This window comes from Lontra canadensis, unplaced genomic scaffold, assembly GCF_010015895.1.
Source record: "Lontra canadensis isolate GAN:19392208 unplaced genomic scaffold, GSC_riverotter_1.0 scaffold66, whole genome shotgun sequence".
Classification (NCBI taxonomy): Eukaryota; Metazoa; Chordata; class Mammalia; order Carnivora; family Mustelidae; genus Lontra; species Lontra canadensis.
The window spans coordinates 2,999,199-3,024,350 of record NW_022631060.1 but is presented as its reverse complement, the minus strand read 5'-3'; the positions used below and the strand labels follow the sequence as shown (position 1 = coordinate 3,024,350).

The 25,152-nt window shown below is 49.7% G+C and overlaps 2 protein-coding genes across 2 annotated transcripts; both read left to right on the top strand.

Annotated features, from left to right (window-relative positions):
* Nucleotides 1-1,028: 1,028 nt before the first annotated feature.
* On the top strand, nt 1,029-11,974 carry TUT1 (terminal uridylyl transferase 1, U6 snRNA-specific). Its single transcript, XM_032879236.1, has 9 exons — nt 1,029-1,194; nt 2,642-2,832; nt 6,191-6,506; nt 6,717-6,817; nt 8,657-9,123; nt 9,737-9,846; nt 10,004-10,114; nt 10,274-10,366; nt 10,790-11,974. The coding sequence occupies exons 1-9, from the start codon at nt 1,113-1,115 to the stop codon at nt 11,929-11,931; spliced, it is 2,613 nt and encodes an 870-aa protein (XP_032735127.1). The 5' UTR covers nt 1,029-1,112; the 3' UTR covers nt 11,932-11,974.
* A 1,062-nt stretch (nt 11,975-13,036) lies between these two features.
* EEF1G (eukaryotic translation elongation factor 1 gamma) lies at nt 13,037-24,620 on the top strand. The gene is made up of 10 exons (XM_032879238.1): nt 13,037-13,164; nt 14,239-14,397; nt 15,104-15,167; nt 15,323-15,465; nt 16,027-16,170; nt 18,724-18,853; nt 19,236-19,440; nt 23,756-23,928; nt 24,017-24,141; nt 24,378-24,620. Exons 1-10 carry the CDS (start codon nt 13,153-13,155, stop codon nt 24,534-24,536), a joined length of 1,314 nt encoding a protein of 437 aa, XP_032735129.1. The 5' UTR covers nt 13,037-13,152; the 3' UTR covers nt 24,537-24,620.
* The last annotated feature ends 532 nt before the right edge of the window (nt 24,621-25,152 follow it).

The following is a 25,152-nucleotide window of genomic DNA, read 5'->3' as shown; positions in this document are numbered from 1 at the left end:
CACTTCCTTCCCTGTAGGGCAACAGCCTCAGCAGTTGGGAATTGTTTAAGTTTATAGACCTTCAGGTGTTTGCCTTAGGTCAGGTGTGCTTTTCACAGTCCAGAGCTGTGGGCCGATAACCACAGCAGGAGCTACGTAGCCCTTCTGAGTCATCTCCATCCCGTTCTCTGCCCCTGGGGGCTCACAGCCCCTTCACTCTCCCCATTCCGAGCTTACACCTGGGCAGTATCAGGAGGAACTGACCACTTATACCCGTCTGGGGAAAGCAGCATATCCTCTGAACGATATCCTCACTCCGCTGCATTGAAGGCATAGTGAGTCCCACCGCATACCTTGAAGTGGGCCGGTGGCTCTGGCCATAGGAAGGCGGTAATAGGCCCCACCGCATACCTTGGGTGGGCCGGTGACTCCGGCGTCCACTCTTGCGGAAGGAAAGTCTGACTCACGGGGCCGCAGAGATCTGGCTGTGGCTGAGTGGAGTCTGGAAGGCGCCCAGTGGGGTAATAGCTCCCTAACCCGGCTGGGAAGTGGTCGCAGAACACCCATTTGGAGGGAGGACCGAGGGCAGAGAGAGAGCAGCAGCCCTAAGGAACTCGGGAGTCCGGGGACAGCCTTGAGCTTCGTGAAGTCGGCTCATCCTCCGCCTTTATTCGCCAGGTAAATACGGGTTTGAGGATGGAGCGCCGCGGGTGCCTATCGCCCCGAGAGGGAAGATACCTGCGAAACCGCCCCCTAACCAAGCAGCAGGGAAACAGCGGATTGACTTCAAAGGGCCCCGGTGCAGGCATTTGTGGTCGCCTTCATGAATATTCATGATTCGTTGGGTCAATCAACGCCTGAATGGCTCAGAGCACACCAATCGGCTTACAGCATGCAGATAAGTATCAAAGATGGGCGGCTTTTCCTGAAGCTGGTGGAAGAGACTTAACGGGGATGAAAGCGGAACCCTGAGTCGAAGGAGCTGTTTCCGGAGGAGTGTGCCTGCGCGATGGTCGATACTACGTCACTTCCTATGAGCTGGCGGAAGTTGCTTCGGAGCGCGTTGCGATTTGTAGGCGTGAGTTCCGGCGGTAGCAGAACGGGTTGTGTGTTGTCGGTACTGGAGAGTCGCGATGGCGGCAGTGGATTCGGATGTCCAATCGTTGCCCCGTGGGGGTTTCCGCTGCTGCCTCTGCCACGTTACTACAGCCAACCGTAAGCGGTGGCTTGTGAGGGGGTGGTTGTGAGTTCTCGTCTGTGGGTCCTAGCGAAAGTTAGGGTTCTAGGTCATAGTTCTTGACAAGTCGTTTGGTAGGGTCACTCGTCTCCGTTTTCACTCCGCCTGTACAAGGGATTGGAGAGTGGCGGAAGTCCCACCACTTTACCCCCTCCTTCCTAGTATCCGAAATCTCCACAACGAAAATTTCATTATCTTATTCCCTCTTAAACTGTCATTTGTCGGACGCCACCTTTGTGTCTGGTACTCAGCTGGGCTCTCGGGTGGGGTGAGGGGATTCAGAGATGAAGGAGCTCACCATTGAGAGGTGGAGACAATTGCAGTGCTCAATAGATATGTTTGGAGAGCTGTAGGATCACAGAGAAAGTAGTAATTAACGAAGGGAAGCCCTACAGAGGAGCTACCCAAAGGCAGAGGTATACGAAGGAGCATGGCATGCAGGAGTAGGAGGTGGGTTTGGCAAAGTAATCAGGGTTCTTGTGTGACAGCGCAGGGGACTCCATGAAACCTCAAATTCTTCTTCTTCTTTAAAGATTTATTTGTTTTTGAGAAGCAGGCTCTGAGCGCCATGCAGGACTCAATCCCAGGACCCTGGGATCATGACCTGAGTCGAAGACAGATGCTTAGCTGACTGGGCCACCCAGACGCCCTCTAATTCCACTTCTGAAGTCTGGAATCCTGATCTTCCCTAAACAAGATCTTCTGTTCTTTTTCTTTGTGAATGGCATTATCACTATTTGTCCCCTGAGGCAAGCCAAAAATCCAGCATAGTCTTCCCTGGTCCAACATATACATTGGTGACAATAAACAGCTGACCCAGAATTTAATAAAAATAATAATTGCTAACTTTTCCCATGTTCAACATGTATCAGACTGTGCCAGGTACTCTATATTGCATAAGACCCTTGTGGTAAGTACTATTAATATCTTCAGTTTGTGACCCAGGACACTGATGCACAGAGAGGTTAAGTAACTTGCCCAAGATCTCACACAGTTTACCAGACCTGGGATTTAAACTTGGGCAGTGTGACCTCAAATTATGCACTTGAAATTTCTGTACCATACCTAGAGACCATCCTTGAGGGAGTAGTCTAGGGTCTTGCTTTGTTTCGTTCTTCTGTATATGATCGGGGTAAGTTTCCTGTTAATTTTTTTTTTTTTTTTTTTTTTACAATTTGCAGGTGTTGCTCTACCTAGTACTTAGAGATGGTTTAAAAAAAACTTGTAGCTAGTTTTCCTGGGGACCACTTAGAATATCTTATATAGGCAAATGGACAAGAGAGGAAGGTGAAAAGAGCCAGGACTTTGTATATTCAAAGGTCACACTTTCTGTGGCTTGGAAGGATTAGTAGGAGTTAGGAGTGCATATAGGTAAAGCCAGCATGTAAGTACACTGAAGGGTGTGTTTTGCGATTATCTTTGCAGGACCCAGCCTAGATGCCCATTTGGGGGGCCGGAAGCACCGGCACCTGGTAGAACTACGAGCTGCCCGAAAGGCCCAGGGACTCCGAAGTGTGTTTGTCAGTGGCTTTCCCCGGGATGTGGATTCTGCTCAGCTCACTCAGTACTTCCAGGCATTTGGACCCGTGGCCAGTGTTGTCATGGACAAGGACAAGGTAGAGTGAATGGCTCTTAGGGTAAAGAATGAGTCCGGTGTGCCACATCCAAAAAGAAATGAGAGAGAAACCAGCAGCCCTGTTTCAGCTGGTGCCTTGTGGGGCCTTTCCTTGATGGACACCACAGTACTTGGACCAGTCCAGCTTTGTGAGCTGAGAGAGGGGGAAAGAGAGAGAGGGAGAGAGAATCTTAAGCAGACTCCATACTGAGCATGGAGCCTGACATGGAGCTCGATCTCACGACCCTGAGATCATGACCTGAGCTGAAACCAAGAGTCGGGTGCTTAACTGACTGCACCACCCAGCTGCCTAAGAGCTATGTTTTCCATAGTGAATGGGATGGATGTGGCCCATGCAGGCTCAGAGCTCATTGTCTAGTGAATAAAGTAGACAGTTAAACGAGTATTACAATGAAGTAGGTGCTTTAAGGCCACAGCATCGGGAGATCTATCCTAACCCCACAAGAGACTGGTTTATAAACCAGCTAGCAGTTTATTAACTTAGAGTGTGAGGTATTGAAATTAGTTGGTCAAATTACCCTGTCTTCTGGACAGTGCTAGACAAATAAGCTGCTTCTTTGTGGTCCTTTTGGTCTTCTACGCAGGTGGTTTGTCGGTTTCTGTTTAGTTCTTTGGAAGAAGTTCATTGTTGTATTGCTCTGTTGTGTAATCATATTATAGTTCTGAGACTGTGCTCTGGTTGTGTAGGCGTGGCTTAGGTGACTCCAAATGGCTTTGGTAGCCCACGTCTTCTCTTAGGCCGGGCTGGGTGTGTTTTTCTTAGAGATCACATTCGGCAACTGACCCACAGAGGCTTTACCAAAAGGGGTTTAATTGTTCTCCTTAACAAGAAGTCCAGTCCTGGGCAGTCCAGCACTTTACAGTTTTCCTGCTCTGTCATTATTGGCACCTGGCTCTCCCTTCCTAGTTGTGATAATGCTGTTTGCACATCTTCAGATAAGAGAAAGGGGCAGTCCAAAGGATAGAATATAAAAGGCTAGTGCTGTCTTCCCCTGCTTTTCTTTACTTTCCAGGAAAATATCTTTCTCAGGGCCCTCTTCATTAGACTTTTCATTGGCCTGAATTCTATCACATGGTTACCCCTAGCTTCAGGCAAGCCTGGGAAATGAAGTTCTTTAAGCTGGACACCTTGCCCTTCTGAACCTTTGGGACTCTGTTAGTAAGAAAGAAAAGCAAAATATATATTGGGAGGGCAGTTGGCAATGTCTGCCCCAGATTCCTTTTTCAGAAAACTCAGTATCCCTGTTTTTATTTGTTTCAGTTGTAGAGAATGACCTTTTTTTTTTTTTTTTAAAGATTTTTATTTATTTTTTTGACAGAGATCACAAGTAGGCAGAGAGGCAGGCAGAGAGAGAAGGAGGGGAAGCCGGCCCCTTGCTGAGCAGAGAGCCCGATGCGGGGCTCGAACCCAGGACCCTGGGATCATGACCCGAGCCGAAGGCAGAGGCTTTAACCCCCTGAGCCACCCAGGCGCCCCTGAATTTTAGTTTCTTGAGAGAAATGTGCACGCAAAGATGAGGCCAGGCAAAGACACGCCTGATTTCTAGCAGGGGCTTTGGTTGCATAGTTGCGGTTGAACTGCAGTCTGGTGAGCATTGTGAATCCTCAGTGTCAGAAGACGGGCTTGGGCAGGTCCAAGTGGCTGCCTGTCTCCTTAGTTTCACTATGGTTCTTTGCCGTGTTTGGCGTGGGGTGGAAGGGAGGGTAGAAAGGGCACAGCCCCCCCCCCCACTGTGCTTGTATTTTCGATTGAGTTGTGAGTTACATAGCACAAAATTCACACCTTTAAAGTACAGAATTTAGGGGTTGTTAGTATATGTATGCATCCTTCCAGAATGTTTTATCACTCCTTACGTGTGATTCAAGCCTGTGTGCTGGGGAGGCTGCTCCCCCTTGTCCCCCCTACCCCCCATTTCATTAATTTTTTATATGGTGTAAGGTAGGGTCAATTTCGTTCTTCCACATGTGGCTATCCAGCTGTCCCAGCACCATATGTTGGGAAGGCTGTTCTTTCCTCATTGAATAGACTTGACAACTTTGTTGAGAATCAGTTGACCATAGAGGTATGGGCTTAATTTATGGAGTCTTTGATTCATTTCCTTCCTCTGAATGACTGTCTTTGTGCCAGTGTCTGTCTATTTTCTTCTCCTTTTTTTTTTTTTTTTAAAGATTTTATTTATTTATTTGACAGAGAGAGAGATCACAAGTAGGCAGAGAGGCAGGCAGAGAGAGAGGGAGAAGCAGGCTCCCAGCTGAGCAGAGAGCCCGAGGCGGGGCTCGATCTCAGGACCCTGAGATCACGACCCAAGCCAAAGGCAGAGGCCCTAACTCACTGAGCCACCCAGCGTCATCTTTTCCTTTTTTTTTAAGTGACCTCTACACCCGACATGGGGATTGAACTCAAGACCCCGAGATCAAGAGATGCAGGCTCCAGGGTCTGAGCCAGCCAGGCACCCCAATATCACACTGTCTTAGTTGATATACATACCTTGTTACAAGCAGGATGAGGCTCTGTCGTTACTACTGAAGAGAATGTGAAAGGATATGGACTTTTGCCCCAAGGCAGTCGTATTTTTCCTGTTCCTGGTAACATTTTGCTTTAAAAAGAAAAAAAAAAGGGGCGCCTGGGTGGCTCAGTGGGTTGAGCCTCTGCCTTCGGCTCAGCTCATGACCTCAGGGTCCTGGGATCAAGCCCTGCATTGGGCTCTCTGCTCAGCAGGGAGCCTGCTTCTCCCTTTCTCTCTTTCTCTCTCTGCATGCCTCTCTGCCTACTTGTGAACTAACACTCTCTCTCTCTCTCTCTCTCTCTCTGTAAAATAAATAAATAAATAAACCTTAAAAAAAAAAAAAAGAAAAAAAATCTATCTATCTCCCAGTGAATATCATGGAACTCAACCAGATCATAGCATCACGGTGTCATGTTGCTGCTATTTCTAGATAGGAAGTCTATTTAAGGTAGGGTGTATTTATATTTCCACCTAGCACAGCTCATTATATGGATTCTAAATCAACACTGAAAGGTCTAATTAAGTTAAAAGGAAAAGTTAGGGGATGCCTCATAGTATAAGCAGCGAAATCATGTCATTGGTAAGAGCAGGGGAGAGTGGAATAAATAAAATGGCATTTTCAGAGGCAGACTGGGATGGGAGTAAAATGTGTGGCATGGGAGTGAGGGAGAGAATTGTTTTTCTAATATGTTCCCTGTTCCAGAAACATTAAGCAGATATTCCCAATTCATAGGGTGGTCCCCATTTCAAAGAATCCCACTCAGTGTCAAACCGTGTGTTTGGATTTTTTATTCCAAAACCATGATCCCTGCCTCTGTTGTGGTTTGCCAGGGAGTGTTTGCTATTGTGGAGTTGGGGGACATTGGGACCCGGGAAGCTGTCTTGTCGCAGCCCCAGCACACCCTGGGAGGACATCGCCTGCGGGTCAGACCACGGGAGCAGAAAGAGTTCCAGAGCCCGGCCTCCAAATCCCCCAAAGGAGCAGCCCCTGAGAGTGACCAGCTGGCCAAAGCACTAGCTGAGGCCCCAGATGTGGGGGCACAAATGGTGAAGCTCGTGGGGCTGAGGGAGTTGTCTGAGGCTGAGCGACAGCTTCGGAGCCTCGTGGTAGCCCTGATGCAAGAGGTCTTCACAGAGTTCTTTCCCGGTGAGTCACTTCCTTTATCATGCCTGAAACCTCCCTGTCCTCCCTCCCTGTCCTCCCTCGCCGTCCTCCTTCCCCATCCCCCATCCCCCAGTTCTCCCTCAGGGAGAGGCATTTATTTGGCTGTTCCTTGTTCTGTGTGCCCCACTGTGTTCTTCCACCCCACACTCCTCTCTAATGCCGCTCGGCCTTTATTTTCTGCTCGGCATCCAGGCTGTGTGGTCCATCCTTTTGGCTCTTCCATAAACAGTTTTGATGTCCACGGCTGTGATCTTGACCTCTTCTTGGATCTGGGTGACTTGGAAGAGTCCCAGGTGAGTGACTGGGGAAGCATCTGGGAAGAGTCAGTGGGGATGCTTATGGGACTCTGGGCAAGCACCATCTCCCTCATGCCTTAGTTCCCCCTTTGTGAAACAGGGATAATGGAACCCGAAAGGGTTATTGTAATTGCAGAAATGTGAATGTATTAGATGGGTATTAGATAGGATGAATATGACTTGACACAGGATATATGGCATTGGGAATAGGAGAAAAACAGATTTTTCTGTTTTTATATACAGGTGTATATAATACTGTATTTTGGAAAAGAAATATGAGAACATAAAGTAATTTTGGGGTTATGTCTTTATTTATCTGTATATTTTTTTAAGATTTTATTTATTTATTTGACAGAGAAAGACACAGCAAGAGAGGGAACACAAGCGTGGGGAGTGGGAGAGGGAGAAACAGGCTTCCTGCTGAGCAGGGAGCCCGAAGTGGGGCTCCATCCCAGGACCCTGGGATGATGACCTGGGCCGAAGGCAGAAGCTTAACGACTGAGCCACCCAGGCACCCCTACTTATCTGTATTTTCTAACATCTAATATATTGATTCTGCTTTTGGAATAGGAAAGGGTTGTTAGTATTTTTTTTTAATAGGCTTTGTTTTTTTAGAGCAGCTTTAGGTTCACAGCAAAATTGAGCAAAAAGTACAGAGTTTTCATATACTCCCTACCTTATTTTAAATATTTTATTTGTTTATTGAGAGAGAGAAATTGGGCTTGAGCGGAGGGAGGGACAGAGGGAGAGAAAATCTCAAGCAGACTCCACACTGAATGCAGAGCCTGATGTGGGGCTTGACCTCACAACCCTGAGATCATGACCTGAGATGAAACCAAGAGTCAGATGCCTAACTGACTGAGCCACCCAGGGGCACCACAAAAAGGGTTATTTAAAAAATAAATTTAGGGGTGCCTGCGTGGCTTAGGTGTTAGGCGTCTGCCTTTGGCTCAGGTCATGATCCCAGTGTCCTGAGATCTAGCCCTGCATGGGGCTCCCTGCTTAGTGTGGAGCCTGCTTCTCCCTCTCCCACTCCCCCTGCTTGTGTTCCCTTTCTTGCTGTGTTTCTCTCTGTCAAATAAAAAGCATATATACATTTAAAAAAAAAATAAAAAATTTATCAGTCTGTTTTTTCTTTCTGCCTACATATAGACACATGCACACACACACTTTATATTTTCAGAGTCATTTGAGAGCATACATGATGCCCATAATAGTCCATTATCTATTGGGGAAACACAAAGGCATCCTTGGGTACAGCCACAGTACCGTTAGCAAGGACGAATGTGTTCCCTGGCGCGGGTGTAAAATGTTCTGAGATTTCAGTCTGCAGTCCATTGCCTGCAGTTATCAGCTGCCCAGTCCCAGGCTAGCATTGGCCCCTCAGTCTCCTTTACAGTTCCTCTGCCTTTTATCTTTCATGACAGTGGCATCTTGGTAGAATACAGACCATTCATTGTGTGGCACTAAAAGTTATTTTTAGGGAAACTTGGGTGGCTTAGTCAGTTAAGTGTCTGCTTTCACTCAGGTCATGATGCCAGGGTCCTGGGATCGAGTCCCACATCGGGCTCCTTGCTCAGAGGGGAGTCTCCTTCTCCCTCTGCCTGCTGCTCCCCCTGCTTGTGCTCTCTTTCTTTCTCTCTGTCAAAAAAATAAAATCTTTTTTTTTTAAGTTTAATTTTAAAAGGGGTTGTGAGGATTAACTGAGTTAATATATATAAAGTCCTTGGAACGGAACCTAGCATATAAGCAGTAATAGATATATTCTGGGGAATGTTGCCCAGATGGGGGACAGCAGGAGAGGTGAATATTCACTGAACCCATTTCTGCCCGCAGCCAGCCCCAAAGGCCCCTGAGTCTCCATCTTTGGACTCAGCCCTTGCATCACCACTGGATCCTCAAGCCCTGGGCTGTACCCTGGCTTCCCCTCCAGACTCAGAGCCTCCTTCTCCCCAAGACTCAGAAGCCCTGGATTTTGAAACTCCTTCCTCTTCACTGGCACCCCAGACTCCGGACTCTGCTTTGGCCTCTGAGACCCTTGCCTCTCCCCAGTCCCTGCCTCCAGCCTCACCACTGCAGGAAGACCCGGGAGAGGGGGACCTGGGGAAGGCCCTGGAACTAGCAGAGGTCCTAAGGGGGGAGAAAACAGAGGGAGTAGCCATGCTGGAGTTGGTGGGATCCATTCTTCGGGGCTGTGTCCCTGGAGTGTACCGAGTCCAAACTGTGCCCACTGCCCGACGCCCTGTGGTCAAGTTTTGCCATCGGCCTTCAGGTCTTCACGGTGACGTCTCCCTCAGTAACCGGTACCTTTGTATAGGGGGTGGTTGGGAAGTCCAGCTGAGCACTCTGGGATGGGTGAAGAGAGCGCCTGGGGGTGGGAAGCTTTTGCACTAGCTGAACCTCGAGATTATCTTAGTTGGGTCCCATGCCTCTTTCTGCCATTTTTCTCCTGTCTGGCATCCATTTTCACGAATGTAAAGTGTGTTCCTTCGAATACTATTTTTAGGGGATTTAGAAGAGAGTTCAAGTGTTGAGTAAGTTTGGGAAATGCTAAATTAGATGCAAGTCAGTTTCTCCCTCCCCACCCATCTCCCCACGTCCTCTTTCTGTCTTCCTCCCTCCCTTCCAGTCTTTGTTTCTTTGCGTATGAAAGGCTTTGAGCAGTCTTGTAAGGAAACCCTTCTCTAACATCCTATCTAGGACAGGCATATAGGATGTCATGTTTCCTGAACACTTGTGACGTCCTTTTGCTTGTCCTTTCTTTGCTTGCCGGTTCACATGACTGGGTCAGCAAACGCTTGGGAAACCCTCTCTTGGCCTTACTCCAGCTGGACCCCCGTTCTGCGGGCCTGGAACACGGGCTGGGGTGATTGTTCAGAGGGTTCCCCAGCACTGACGCTCTTGTTTCTGTTCCAGGCTGGCCCTGCAGAACTCTCGCTTCCTGAGTCTCTGCTCGGAGTTGGATGGGCGAGTTCGGCCCCTGGTGTACACCCTGCGCTGCTGGGCTCAGGGTCGAGGGCTGTCGGGTGAGAATGGATCCGGACAGACTTGGGCTTGAACTGGCGTTGGGGCAAAGGTGGGGGTTCGGGGAAGAGAGGGGGGTTTGTACAGGAACGAGGGTTGAGAGAACCAACCAGGGTGTTACATGCATCTCCAATCTAACTGGAATTCTTGTTTACCCAGGAAGTGGCCCCCTCCTCAGTAACTACGCCCTGACCTTGCTCGTGATCTATTTCCTTCAGACCAGGGACCCTCCTGTGTTGCCCACTGTGTCCCAGCTCACCCAGAAAGCAGGTACAGTGGCCTGGCTGCCACCCACCTTTTCTTGTTAGCTTCCGCTTTCCTCTTCTGTGTCTCATTTCGACGCGCTAAGCTGCCCCAGGAATGAGATCTCTGCTGTCACCCCCAAATCTTTCTGCTTCCGGGCTGACCCTCACCTTTTTTCCTTTGCAGGGGAGGGTGAGCAGGTGGAGGTTGATGGCTGGGACTGTAGTTTCCCCAGGGATGCCTCAAGACTGGAGCCCAGCACCAATAAGGAGCCCCTCAGTGAGTTTGGGGAGCCCGCTGGAGGATTAATAAATGATGTTAAACACGACTATAGGTCATATCCAGCAGTTACTGTTGGCCTGGCATGGTTTGCCCAGCAACCTCGTGGGATAGCTAGTATCCTTAATACCATTTTACAGATGAAGAAGCCATGTCTTGGAGCACTTAAGTGGCTGCTCAAGGTTACACTGCTGGTGAGGGGAAGGAGCAGCATCTGGGGAAGGAGGTTGCTGGGGACACGGGGCATGTGGGGAGAGAGGCTGGACCTCTTGTTTATATAAAGATCAAAGAAGTCTGGCTTCTGACACTCTTCTGAGCTCCTTGGAAGGGAAAAGAAAGTTCGTAGAGAATGTGTCTAGTGCAGGCCTATTTCATTTCTGGCCTCTAAGTAACCCCTTCTGCCTGGTCTTCTTCCTCCTCCAGGTTCTCTGCTAGCCCAGTTCTTCTCCTGCGTCTCTTGTTGGGATCTTCGTGGCTCACTGCTGTCCCTGCGGGAGGGTCAGGCACTGCCTGTGGCAGGGGGCCTGCCCTCTGATCGCTGGGAGGGTCTGCGCCTTGGCCCCATGAATCTCCAGGACCCCTTTGACCTGAGTCACAATGTGGCAGCCAATGTGACTAGCCGGGTAGCTGGACGCCTACAGATCAGCTGCCGGGTGGCGGCCAATTACTGCCGGAGCCTCCAGTACCAGCGCCGCTCCTCCCGGGGCCGCGACTGGGGGCTGCTCCCCCTTCTGCAGCCCAGCTCCCCTAGTTCCTTGCTGTCTGCAACACCCATCTCCTTACCCCCTGCCCCCTTCGCCCGGCTCACTGCTGCCCTGGCCCAGGTGTTAAGGGAAGCGTTAGGGTGCCATATAGAACAGGGAACCAAGAGACTGCGGTCAGACAGGGGGGGCCCTGAGTCTCCTCAGGGAAGGACAAGCAAAAGGTTGAAACTAGATGGACAGGAAAAAAGCTGTGAGGAGGGGCAGGAGGAGCAGCAGGGATGTATCGGGGATCACAGTGAAGACGGGGTGGAGGAAATGGTTGTAGAGGCTGGAGAGATGGTACAGGACTGGGGGCAGAGCCCTGGGCAGCCAGGGGAGCCACCCCAGATGCCCGGAAAGCAGCTCGCCCCTGGAGAAGAGGGGCAGGCGGGCCATGCAGCACTGGCAGAGCAGGAGCCCAAGGGACTCGAGGCAGCTGGAGACGGGTCTTGGGGTGAGACAGGGAAGGGGGTGTCACTCTGCTCTGTGAGCTGGCGCTGTGCCCTGTGGCACCGAGTGTGGCAGGGGCGGCGGCGGGCCCGGCGACGCTTGCAGCAGCAAACCAAGGAGAGAGGCGGAGGTGGAGACGGCACCTCGGAGTGGCTGGCCGTGGAGGCCCAGGTCACCCAGGAGCTAAGAGGACTGAGCAGTGCTGCACAGCGGCCAGAGGCAGAGCCGCTCCTGACCTTTGTGGCCTCTGCCTCCCAGGCTGACCAGACTCTCACCGTGACCCCAGTCCAGGATTCTCAAGGCCTGTTCCCTGACCTCCATCATTTCTTACAGGTTTTCCTCCCTCAAGCACTTCGGAACCTCCTGAAGTGAAGACCGGGACTGTGACAGGCAATAAAGCTGCTAGTTTCATGAACACTAGTTTCCTCTAATTTCCACCTGGTAGTAATCCCCATTCCACTCAGTACTTTGCCTCCCCAGACCTTACTGCCTTTTCTCAGACGCGTCTTCTTTGGCTACCCTAAAATAGGTCTCGGCTTGTTTGCTTCCTACCGTTTATCACAACCTGCAGCGAGCGCCTGTGATGGTGTGTGTGTCCCTGCAACCGGAGCCCGCTCCGGAGAGTTCCTGAAGGATGGGAGTGCCGGGTGGGCGGCTGGGGCAGCACCAGGCAGAAGTACCAAGTTTGCCTCCCCATGTATCTTGCCGCTGGACTTCCATGGTGATGGCCTGAAACGGGTTCAGGGCTCTTCACTCTCTCACTTAACCGAGTTCATTCCGTTCTGATTAAAATGGGGGAAACATTTTCCGACCCGAGCGTGGGTAAAGGGCAGCCAATCATGGGTAAACTGGCAGCCCTTAAGGGTGACGGGTGGAAGGGATGCGCCTGGATGCGCCAAGTTCTTCCTCTGCACTCCCCGGCCGCAGGGCGCTCTACTGCTGCAGGCCCGCTACCAGGGCCCTTCTTGCAGGACCGCATCGCAGAGCCGCAGGGTGGTTTAATGGGAGGAAACATCACTTTGGCAGGGTTTCTGACTTGGGCTCTGGTTAGCTACTCATCCTCTCCTCTAAAAAACCCAGAGCGGGAACAAATGGACTTATCCACGCAGGACTTGTTTCCGCTCCTGTGAGGGTCCCACAGTCCTGATGTTAGGGTCCCGGCAGGATGTCCGTCCAGTCACCGCGGGTCCCCGAGCTGGAGGGGAAACGCCTCTGGGAGCCGGCGCTGGCGCGGAGTTGGCAGCTGTGCCACGTCGCAGACAAGGGGAGGTTTTCCAGCTGGTTCTCACAGTTTACCCTCCGCGCCTTCAACCTCCACGTCGGGACTTGGATTGGCCAGGCCCGAGGGGCGGGCCAGCCAGGAGTTCCACTGCACAGGCGCGAGCTTTCTCGGCGCAGACCAGCGGGCCCCACCCCCTTCTTTTTCCAATTCAGCCACCACGGGATACAGAACTGTCGTGCGTATGCCTTCTGTGGCGTCCTCGCTTTGCGGCTGCTGCTTCTCCACGGCTCTCCCCTTCCCCCGCTCCTCTCCCTGACGGCTTACTTTGCGGCAGCGCCGAGAGCCCCACCCCCTTTCTCTGCGGAATCACCATGGCGGCTGGGGTAAGTTTGCCGGCTCCGGCGATCCGGGTCGCGGTATCCGACGCCATCCTCTGCCGGAATAGGGCCCTCCGGGGTCAGAGGACTTCTGGAGCCGAGTGGGGAAGTGATCCGGGGTCTGGAGACCGTACTGTTGGAGTGCAAGGCTTCCAGGCCCCGGAGGGGAACTGAGGCTGGGACTCTTGGAGGCCAAAGAGGTGGAAGGGTCTCGGGTAGAGGAGAAAAGAGATGTCGGATCCTGGCCGTCTGGGGCCTGAGAAAGGGGTTCGGGTTCGTTGCCGCCTCGAGACGTGGGATCCGGGCAGGTAGACAGAACTTTTGCGACCGTTTTGTGGGGCAGCCACAGGGACGGGGTGAAGAGGAGGGTCTTTGTGGGCAGGTACGGTTGTCTCCGGTTGAGGGTCGTCCAGCGGGGAGGTTTGGGAACGGGAGGACTCTCCGGACGGTGGAGTCAGAACGTGAACGTGCTGGCCGGGTCAATAGAAGGAGAAGGCAACGCCAGGGAACTCACTGCGGGACAGGACCGGAGGGACGCGACGCGTGACAAGGAGGAGTGGTCCTTTGGGGAGAACGAGTTGGTTTAGGAAGAGAAGATGCCATTCGGTTTCTCCGTGGCTCTTCTGAGGGGAACTTGGAAACGGTCGGGGTGTGTGAGACAAGGGTGATGCTTTGGAAGGGGTGCGCGGCTCAGCAGTGGAGTAGGCAGGTACTCGCTAACCATCAATGAATGAAACCAAGGCTCCGGGAAGGGAGGAGTGTATGTTTGTTGGCGGGTGGAGTCTGAGGGAGCTACAAGTTCTGGGTTTCTGGACAGATATATTTGAGGTGAGAATGCTTCTAGAGATGTCCTTCCTTAGGGAAGGTCAAGCCTGTCAGCAAGCTTTATTTAGCAGTTGGTGTGTAGTTCTGTCTTCGGTATTTCAGAGGACTCTGATTACACATGACAGATACTAGAGAGCTTGGTTCACCGGGGGAGTAAAAGTGAGTTGAGCGGGTTGGGAATAATTCCGGGAATTTATCCTGGATTTAGGACTGGGACCTTTTTACTCATGAATACCACCCTCCTTTTCCCCATAGACCCTGTACACATATCCTGAAAACTGGAGGGCCTTCAAGGCTCTCATTGCTGCTCAGTACAGCGGGGCTCAGGTCCGCGTGCTCTCCGCACCACCCCACTTCCACTTTGGCCAAACCAACCGCACCCCTGAATTTCTCCGTAAATTTCCTGCAGGCAAGGTAAGTAAGAAAGCGCACAGGGGTCTTTGGTCCCGAGAACTCAAGGAGCCCTGAGATTGTCTCACTCTGAAGATGGTCTCCATCTTTAAAAGGGAGATTTCCATATAACTTTTTTTTTTTAACATTTCAGTGATTTAAAGTTCTTTTTGTTTTGAGATAAATGTAGATTTACATGTAGTTAGAAGTAATGCAGAGCTGTCCAGTGATTGTTATAAAATTCACAGGTTTTTTTTTGTGTTTGTGGGAGAGAGAGTTTTGGTGCAAATGTATCAGGTATCTGCCCTGAGCCGACCACGGGGCTTACAGAGATCCACAAATAATCTTGCTAAACAGAGAGGAGACAAATGCTGTGTGGGGAGCCATCCTTTCAGGTACATGGACAGAGATATGACACTTGGTTTTTTGATCCTTTGCCTATTTGATTTTGAGGGATTTTATACAGACATCTGATAATACCTAAATTTTTGGGGTTTCTTATGAGAGTTTAGATTGTAAAGTATAGCAAATTACTTAAATATTTCTAGTTCATGGGTTAGAGTTAGTACCAGTAGTGTTTATCAGTAGTTTGCTTAGTAAGGGTTGTCAGCCTTATGTAAGAACTTTCATCCAAAATGATTTGAGTTCCTGAGATTGGCTAGTGAAAAGTTACTGTGAATTTGACTTATTTTTCTGAGTTTTACTTCTCTTTTTGACTGTTTTGTCCCAGGTTCCAGCATTTGAGGGTGACGATGGATTTTGTGTGTTCGAGAGCAATGCCATTGCCTACTATGGTAATTTGCGGTGGGTGTGGGAATGGGAAGATCTGGAATGAAGGAGGTAGGAGAGGATGAGGGTGAGCTGGAGTGTGTAGAAGAGGAATTTTCATGGACTTGGATTGATGTTGGCATGACCCCAAAGTTCTGACCTTTGTGTACTGCCTCTGCAGTGAGCAATGAGGAGCTGCGGGGAAGTACTCCCGAGGCAGCAGCCCAGGTGGTGCAGTGGGTGAGCTTTGCTGATAGCGACATAGTGCCCCCAGCCAGTACCTGGGTCTTCCCCACTTTGGGCATCATGCACCACAACAAGCAGGTAAGCCTTGGGACTGGGGGAGAAGCCAAGGGCAGGGATGGCATCAACTCCTGAGTGTCAGGGAGTAAGAAATATAATAGACTGAGAAAAGGAGATGCTAAGAATATGTGGATAACTAAAGACCTCATCATGGGGGTGTGAATTTTGAGCACTGTGGTTGATGGTATCTGGGTTCTTTGTCACACAGATCCACTGGAAGTGGTGCCTGTTGTGAGTGGTCAGAGATCTCTGCTGTAGAAAAGCTATCCCAAATGGTAGGGGAGTGGTTAAGCCAGGTGATCTCTGAGGTCCCTTCTAAAATCCAAAGATAAAGGACTAGGTCAGTGTAGTGGGAAATTCATCTAGACTCCACCATGAAGAAATTTGGTGTCGAGAGCTTCATTTGTCATACATTTGGAATGATCTCGGATCTGACTCCATTGAGAGGGGATGGGGATGAGCCAGAATTTAGTAAATGAAATGAAATGAAACAGAACCAACCTTGGTTCTGTTGCTGGGGGAGGGGAGCAGGGAAAGGGATGGGTACCCGCTATTAAGTTTTTGATCATTTTAAATCAATAGGCCACAGAGAATGCAAAGGAGGAAGTGAGGCGAATTCTGGGCCTACTGGATGCTCACTTGAAGACGAGGACTTTCCTGGTGGGCGAACGTGTGACGCTGGCTGACATCACAGTTGTTTGCACCCTGTTGTGGCTCTATAAACAGGTGACGTTTATAAAGAATCACGTTGGCAGAGGGTAGGGAGGGAGGGTAGAAACGAAGTGATGAGTCTTCCAGGTTACCCGTATTCTGCCGAGGACTCGGATATGAGAGTGTGTCTGGTAACAACTAGGGATCTCAAGTTTGAGTACCCTGACTGCTTTCCCTCCTCCTGAGAAGTTAGGTAACGTTCTGTTTCCTGAGTTTCTGTTTGGCAGTGAAGATGTTTAGCTTGTTTCCATAATTTTGGGGAAGTCCAGCTGTGCTTGCGTTTAGTTGTGAAGATACAGGTAGGGCTGGCAGCTGCAGTACCAAGGTCTTTTGGAGGCAGGCAGGCTAGGTTCAGTTCTTGGCTTCATTACTGACTAGTTGTAGGTAGAGGTGTGTGTGTGTGTGTGTGTGTGTGTGTTTGAGAGAGGGAGAGAGAATTCCTTTAGTTCTTTTTTTCCTTGTAAGTTACAAAACCAGTGAGGTGGTAATTAGTCTTGAGGTTACTGGGTCAAAGAACATGACATGTTGAATGCAGAGCAGTACCTCTTTTTTAAAGCTTTTTTTTTGGTAAAGATTTTATTTATTTGACAGAGATCACAAGCAGGCAGAGAGGCAGGCAGAGAGAGAGGAGGAAACAGGCTCCCTGCTGAGCAGAGAGCCCGATGCGGGACTCAATCCCAGGACCCTGAGATCATGACCTGAGCCAAAGGCAGAGGCTTTAACCCACTGTGCCACCCAGATGCCCCTTTTTTTTTAAGTTAAAAAAAAATTTTTTTTTTTAAATTTAAAAGTGTTTTAGTTATTTATTTGAGAGAGAGACAGCACAAGCAGGGGAATGGCAGAGAGAGAGGGAGAAGCAGGCTCCTCACTGACTAAGGAGCCCTACATGGGGCTCTGTCCCAGGACCCTGGGATCATAACCTGAGCCGAAGGCAGAGGCCCAACTGACTGAGCCACCCAGGTTCCCAGCAGCTCTTGGACGGATATTAGTCCAGAATAGTAGTGTGATAATTGGGGGCAAAAAGTACCTATTTGTGTTCCCTTGTGTTTTGTGTGTGTGTGTGTGTGTGTGTGTGTGTGTGTTTTGTTTGTTTGTTTTTTTAAACAGAGACAGTGAGAGAGGGAACACAAGCAGCTGGAGTGGGAGAGGGAGGAGCAGGCTTGCAGCTGAGCAGGAACCGGATGGGGGCTCCACCCCAGGCTGGGATCATGACCTGAGCCGAAGGCAGATGCTTAACAATTGAGCTGCCCATGTGCCTCAGATAAATAAAAATCTTAAGAGAAAAGAAAAGAAAACCCAGGGGCGCCTGGGTGGCTCAGTAGGTTAAGCCGCTGCCTTTGCTCAGGTCATGATCTCTGGGTCCTGGGATCGAGCCCTGCATCAGGCTCTTTGCTCACCAGGGAGCCTGTTTCTCTCTCTCTCTCTTTCTCTCTGCCTACTTGTGATCTTTCTCTGTCAAATAAATAAATAAAATCATTTAAAAAAAAATGAAAGAAAGAAAAGAAAACTTACATACTGTAGAACCAGTACTATAGAACTGACTGCTCTAGTCTGTCTCCACGACAAAGATTATTTTCGCTCTGATCTTAGCAAATTAAAAGATGGTAAAAGAGGGGCGCCTGGGTGGGTCAGTGGGTTAAAGCCTCTGCCTTTGGCTCAGGTCATGATCTCAGGGTCCTGGGATCGTGCCCCGCATCGGGCTCTCTGCTCAGTGGGGAGCCTGCTTCCCTCTCTCTCTGCCTGCCTCTCTGCCTGCTTGTGATCTCTGTTTGTCAAATGAATAAATAAAAAAAAAAAAGTCTTAAAAAAAAAAAAGGTGGTAAAGGAGTTTGTTGCAAAGCTAAGTTTAGTTTAAAGGACTGTTTGGTATTCTGAAATACTTTTTGCTTTTTTTTTTTTGTTACGAATGTTGCTAGGTCTGAAGTTTGGCGAAAGAAAAATATGTATCATGTGTAGATAGTTTCTGTTACCTTGTTTATTTGGCAAAAGGAGTATTGGTAGCTGTGTTGCCCCACCTCTGTTTGTTTTTAATTTGACATGTAACTTTTTTTAAAAGGATTTAATTTATGTATTTGAGAAAGAAATAGAAAAAGAGCATGAGCTGGGGAGAGGGCAAAAGGATAGGGAGAAGTAGGGTACCCACTGAGCAGGGAGCCCCACTGGGGGCTCGATCGATCCCAGGACTTCAGGATCATAACCTGAGCTGAAGGCAGACACCTAACCGACTGAGCCAGCCAGGTGCCCTGACACATGACATTTGAAAGATTGGAATGTGTAGGTGTGACGTGGTTTTGTGAAAGGGGTAAGGTGCCATATGAACATGTCTACCGGGTAGATTTGTAGTAAACGAAGGATGGGATCAAGTATCCATTAAGTTGGACTGTAGTGTTAAAAAGAGGAGGGTAAATGGGAAGTAGCCTTCCAGGGTAAGATGGTGTTCTAGGGAGCTGCCCTCTCAGGGGTTGAGAGGAGGGTGGAGCTTTGGTGTAGAGAAAAACAAAGCTCTCTGACTTGAAACCCCTTAAGACCTTTCTCTCCTTTGCTTCTTCCACCCTTATGTTCTGACAGGTCCTGGAGCCTTCTTTCCGCCAGGCCTTCCCCAATACCAACCGCTGGTTCCTCACCTGCATTAACCAGCCCCAGTTCCGGGCTGTCTTGGGGGAGGTGAAACTCTGTGAGAAGATGGCCCAGTTTGATGGTGAGTCTGGAGGTAGAGGAGCACGTGGCGGGGTTCGGGGCTGTTCGCTCAGTCTCCATCCCTTGATTTCCTTCCCATCAGGCTTCTGGGTTACGTGGACCCACAGAATGCGGGCTGTCCTGTGTAGTGTCCTATGTTTTACAGGCATACGTACTTTCCCTCCTTAGTGTTCACGTACAGAAGTTGTAGTGCATGTGTGTGTTTGTTGCTGAGTGTTGTGTTCGTGCTGCAGGACGTACAGGGAGCGGGTGGCAGAGCAGTGCTGAGCTTAGATTCCACAGTTGCCCCGCCCAGCGGGTTTCCGTTCCCTTGCTCATTGCCTGCCTTGAGAGGCATATGGAGAGAGGCAGGATGCTGACTTCTCTCCCTTTCTCTGCGCCAGCTAAAAAGTTTGCAGAGAGCCAGCCTAAAAAGGACACCCCACGGAAAGAGAAAGGTTCTCGGGAAGAGAAGCAGAAGCCCCAGGCTGAGCGGAAAGAGGAGAAGAAGGCTGCTGCCCCTGCTCCTGAGGAGGAGATGGATGAATGTGAACAGGCATTGGCTGCTGAGCCGAAGGCCAAGGACCCCTTCGCTCACCTGCCCAAGAGGTAAGGATATTGGAGGGAAGGGGGCATGGGACTCCTGAAGGCCGGTTTTTGCCTGTGTGTGTTCCCCTCTCATAGCTAGGACGATTTTACGTTGTCCATATAAAATTGAAAGATGTCTTGTTTGCAAGGAAAACAACTTCTTGAGTTTATCCTCAAGAACTGGGTAAATTTTTTTTTTTTAACATCTACTTAAGAGAGAAGGGTGCGTGTGCACATAAGCAGTGGGGGAGGGACAGAAGGAGAGGGAGAAGCTGACTCCCCGCTGAGCAGGGAGCCTGATGTGGGGCTCTGGGGCTTGATCCCAGGACTCTGGGACTGGGATCATGATCAGAACCGAAGGCAGACGCTTAACTGAGCCACCCAGGCGCCCTATGTGAGCAAACTGTATAAACATCCTCACTAAGAAGGGACGGTGACCGTGACTCCCTAGTGCCTGTCTGCTGGATTGTTTCCCAGATGGGGGAATAGAGCCCCTCAAGAAGGAAGAAGATGGGATGGTCCTCACCCCATCCACTGCCAACCTTTTCAGTAAAGTTTGGGGTTCTTGAAAGAAAAGAATACAGTGAAAGGAAGCTTGTTGGTTTTCCTAGAAGGGGGGCATCCAGTACTTGCCTGCTATCTGTACTCAAGTCCTCAGCTAGTGCCCTGGCGTTTCATTAGAATTCCATTAGGAGACCTCTGTTGTCAGCTGCCACTTCACGTAGTTCTCCTTGGTCCCTGCTTTTCTCACCCTCTCATTCTGCCTTTCCCAAAGCCATCTACCATCTCACTAGTTGGTCTATTGGGGTTCAACAGGGTTCACCCTCCCCCGTTTTGTAATGGTGTTTTTTTTTTGTTTTTTTTTTTTTTCTTAAAGATTTTATTTTGTGGAGGGTGTGCAGAGGGAGGCAGAGAGAAGCAGTCTCCCAAATGGGGCTCGATCTCTGTGAGGTCATGACCTGAGCTGAAATCAAGGGTCAGGTGCTTAACTAACTGAGCCGCCCAGGCTCTCCTTGTAATGGTTTTTAACATTTTTAAAAAATTAAAAAAAATTTTTTTTAAGATTATTTATTTATTTGATAGAGATCGCAAGTAGGCAGAGAGGCAGGCCGAGAGAGAGGAGGAAGCAGGCTCCCTGCCGAGCAGACAGCCCGATGTGGGGCTCGATCCCAGGACCCTGAGATCATGACCTGAGCCGAAGGCAGAGGCTTTAACCCACTGAGCCACCCAGGCGCCCCTGTAATGGTTTCTTATGGGATAAATTAGCATGAAGGTGCACGCTGCTGGTGGGCAGAATAGGGGCATGGGGACTTGTAAATGATGAGCCTCCTAGCCCATTTGGGGAGGAAGAAGTATAATTTGGGCCTAGGCACTTCATACGTGACCAGGAAGCCTCCAGATTGCAGCTTCTCTTTACAGATGTATTTCTTTTTGAACTGAGGTGGTTGACCTTGAACTTAATACACGGACAGGTCAGGATTGAGCAGGAGTTTTGGTGTGTGTACATAAGCTGTGATAACTAACCTGAGTTATGTGTGCTGTTGTAACATGGACCCAGTTAATTGTTAGGTAGAGATTTTCACATATATTAGGTATGTATATTTTGGGTGGAAAATAAATCACCAGTAGACTGAAAATTGTTAATAAACTTATATCCTGAGGCGCCTGGGTGGCTCATTGTTAAGCGTCTGCCTTTGGCTCAGAGTCCTGGGATGGAGCCCTGTGTCGGGCTCCCTGCTCAGTAGGGAGCCTGCTTTTCCCTTTCCCACTCTCCCTGCTTGTGTTCCCTCTCTCGGTGTGTCTTTTTCTGTCAAATAAATAAATAAAATCTAAAAATTAAAAAAACATAAATAATGTACTTGAGTTAAAAAAAAAAACAACTTACATCCTTTTGGGAATATTGATTCATACCATTTTTTTTTTAAGATTTTATTTATTTGACAGAGATCACAAGTAGGCAGAGAGATAGGCAGAGTGAGAGGGGGAAGCAGTCTCCCTGCTGAGCAGAGAGCCGGATGTGGGACTCCATCCAAGGACCCTGAGATCATGACCAGAGCCGAAGGCAGAGGCTTAACCCGCTGAGCCACCCAGGTGCCCAGGTTCATACCAGTTAGCAGTATTACTATGGTTCTCTTTTGGGCTGGCAAGATGATTTTCTGTAGGATTTTTATTTTTTATTTTTTATTTTTTTAATTTTTTTTTAAGATTTTCTTTATTTATTTGTCAGAGAGAGAGAGGGAGAGAGAGCAAGCACAGGCATACAGAATGGCAGGCAGAGGCAGAGGGAGAAGCAGGTTCCCTGACGAGCAAGGAGCCCGATGTGGGACTTGATCCCAGGACACTGGGATCATGACCTGAGCCGAAGGCAGCTGCTTAACCAACTGAGCCACCCAGGCGTCCCTTCTGTAGGATTTTTAATGCAAAGGTAATGTCTTCAAAGATGAAGACCGCTATATGTCGATAGTTGGTTCTGGCTCTTTTTTTTTTTTTTCCAAGATTTTATTTATATGCAAGAGAGCACAAGCAGGGGGGGAGGTCAGAGGGAGAGGGGCAAGCAGACTCCCTGCTGAGCACGAAGCCCCACACAGGGCTCTATCCTAGGACTCTGATCGGTACCTGAGCCCAAGGCAGACACTTAACCAACTGAGCCACCCAGGCGTCCCAGTTCCAGTCCTTTTAAGGCCTTCCAGCTACACTTGTTTCCGGAGCGGTTCAGAGCTTGTCCTCATTTGGGGGGAAATGGGATACAACATGGTCAAAAATTATGAAGTTCTAACAGCTCAGGAAGGTGTGAAGAAAAAAATCTCCAGTCCCTTTTTCAGATGGTTGGGCTGGAAGCTCCTCAGAGGAGGTCTCCCTTGTATTTTTAGGAAGGACCATAGGACCCAGGGTTCAAGGACAGCATCTGCTTTGCTATATTCTAACAGTGGGCAGGTCACACCACTTAACCTTATCTGGGAAGAGGGAAAGGAATGGTTTTTAATTCTGGGGTTTGTTGGCATTATTTATAGTAATGAATAATTGAGCCAATTAAACATTTAGTAAGGGTTTTTTAAAAATAGGTTTATGGCACACTCATACAGTAGAGGATTATTTCGCCATTAAAACATTTGTAAAAAGGGCGCCTGCGTGGGTCAGTGGGTTAAAGCGTTTGCCTTCAGCTCAGGTCATGACCTAAGGGTCCTGGGATCGAGCCCCGCATTGGGCTCTCTGCTCAGTGGGAAGCCTGCTTCCTCCTCTCTCTTTGCCTGCCTCTCTGCCTACTTGTGATCTCTCTGTCAAATAAATAAATAAATAAATAAATATCTTAAAAAAGAATTTGTAAAGGGCGCCTGGGTTCCTCAGTGAAGTGTCTGCCTTCGACTCAGATCATGATCCTGGTGTCCTGGGATTGAGCCCCGCATTGGGCTCTCTGCTCAGTGGGGAGTCTGCTTCTCCCTCTCCCTCTGACCTTCCCCCTTGCTTGTGTTCTCGTGTTGTCTCTCGCAAATGAATACACAGGAAATCTTAAAACATTTGTGAAAAAGAATCCCTGGTAGAGTGACAGTATTAAATGATGAAAGGCACAAAACTACACACATGGTCTTTGGAGAGCCAACAGCGGGAAGTACACGAACATACTAATCAGTTCTCTTGTTTGCTGGCATTGCGAGTGATTTTCTTCAGTCAGCATGTGGTTTTATAACTGGAAAGAAAAGAAAGAGCACCCTGCCATCAGGGGAGGGACTCTCCACTGCGAGCCTTCTCAGCAGTGTGCCAAGTTGCTGCAAGGATCTAACCCTAAGGGCTTTGCAGCATCTGGGCTTATTCCTGGGCAGAGTGACTCAAGGCCACGGGTGTAAGGTCTGGGGCGGAGGCCTTATGATAACGTTTGCCGGTTACATGGCTGTCATACTGTAGTGTGTGTAACCCGAAGAGGCCTGTGGTGGCGGGGGAGAGTTGGGTGATTCAGGGACTGAGTGTGACTCAGTGGGAAAGGGCCCTGGAGGGGGTGGCCACCGAGAAGGAGTGCACATTCTGGGTCTCCACCAGGGGGCAGCAGTTGCCTGCACTCCTTGGGGCAGGGCTTCCCTCCAGCCCATGTGGGTCCTACCCTCCTCCAGCTTAGCTGACTTAGGCCCGAGAGAGGGAGCAGAGGGAGTGCCCTGGCTCCCTGGTTATATGCCCTTAGCTCTCCTCCTTTGCAAGGTGGTACCCATCTGCCAATCCAGTGACCTCTTCCTTTAAACCAGTACATTTTTAGTGAAATTTGCCCTTAGTTTCTCTTAGCCTGGCAACCCTGTGTTGCTTCAGTGGGACCTTCTCCACATTGACCTTGCTTTTTTCCTCCATTCAGTACCTTTGTGTTGGACGAATTTAAGCGCAAGTACTCCAATGAGGACACACTCTCTGTGGCGCTGCCGTATTTTTGGGAGCACTTTGATAAGGATGGTTGGTCTCTGTGGTACGCTGAGTACCGCTTCCCTGAAGAGCTCACCCAGACCTTCATGAGTTGCAACCTCATCACTGGTAAGAAGAGAGTGGGTCGAGGAAGAGGGGGGACAAGGCCGTGGGTGATGTGATTCTAAAGACTGCGTGTTCTCCCTCGCCCCTTCAGGAATGTTCCAGCGGTTGGACAAACTGAGGAAGAATGCCTTTGCCAGTGTCATCCTCTTTGGAACCAATAACAGCAGCTCCATTTCTGGAGTCTGGGTCTTCCGAGGCCAGGAGCTTGCCTTTCCGGTGAGGAAAGGTGTAGGGGAGGAGCCTGTCTCTTCAGGGTGGGGCAAGGGGGTGGGAAGTCCACCTTCATTCCTGTGCTTGTAGGCATTCGGAGAGTGCAAGGAATGTGTGCAAGAAGGACTGCCATGGTCACGGGCATTTTAGGATCTGATGACATGTGTCTGAGCTGGAAGTAACAGGTGTGGGACAGTGTCTGATAACCTGACCATGTGCTTAATCTGGCTTTCTCTCCCCAGCTGAGTCCAGATTGGCAGGTGGACTACGAGTCCTATACCTGGCGGAAACTGGATCCTGGCAGCGAGGAGACCCAGACGCTGGTTCGAGAGTACTTTTCCTGGGAGGGGGCCTTCCAGCATGTGGGCAAAACCTTCAATCAGGGCAAGATCTTCAAGTGAACATCTCTTGCCGTCGCCTAGTTGCCTGTACCTGCCCTTCAGGGAGATGGGGGTCATTAAAGGAAACTGAACATTGAACCCTTACCTGTCCTGCCTCCTTTATGAGTGATGGCTTCTTCAAAGGGCAGTCGATATGTTGAAGCAGGGTTATTTTCTGGGCCTGCAGTACCTCCTTTTGCAGGAGAGAGTCTTAGAAGGGTAGAGGAGAGGTCTCTGTTTTGGCTGTATTCACCGTGCCTGTACTGTGATCACTGACTTTTAGCCTAGCTGGGAGAGGCCGGATGCAGTTAGGTCGAGCGGTGACATAGAGCTTTGGAACTGCCTAAGTCTTCGGGACCAGATTGCTAAGGCACGATTGCACAGTTTGTGGAGGAAGTTCTTGTTATTTCTCACAGATGCCCTGGGAGGGAGGGAGGTGGTGGCATCGAGGGTCTTGGTTGAAATATTTCAAGTAGGAATACCAGACACAGACTACTCAGAACAGGCCTGGCCTTTGGCTCTAGACTGGCTGTGGGTCATCTCTGGGCTAGTCCTACTTTCTCACAAGGAAGTGGGGTTCAGAGATTTAAGAGACTTGCCTGTGGAGATGGGTCATAGAGATGGGATTTTGACCCCA

Bases quoted from the DNA above. Each gene is read 5' to 3' on its own strand.
- TUT1 (XM_032879236.1), top strand. From the start codon at position 1,113: ATGGCGGCAGTGGATTCGGATGTCCAATCGTTGCCCCGTGGGGGTTTC. The intron at 2,833-6,190 runs GTAGAGTGAATG...GTGGTTTGCCAG, and splicing joins TTGTCATGGACAAGGACAAG to GGAGTGTTTGCTATTGTGGA. The intron at 6,818-8,656 runs GTGAGTGACTGG...TTCTGCCCGCAG, and splicing joins GTGACTTGGAAGAGTCCCAG to CCAGCCCCAAAGGCCCCTGA.
- EEF1G (XM_032879238.1), top strand. The intron at 14,398-15,103 runs GTAAGTAAGAAA...GTTTTGTCCCAG, and splicing joins GTAAATTTCCTGCAGGCAAG to GTTCCAGCATTTGAGGGTGA. The intron at 23,929-24,016 runs GTAAGAAGAGAG...TCGCCCCTTCAG, and splicing joins GAGTTGCAACCTCATCACTG to GAATGTTCCAGCGGTTGGAC.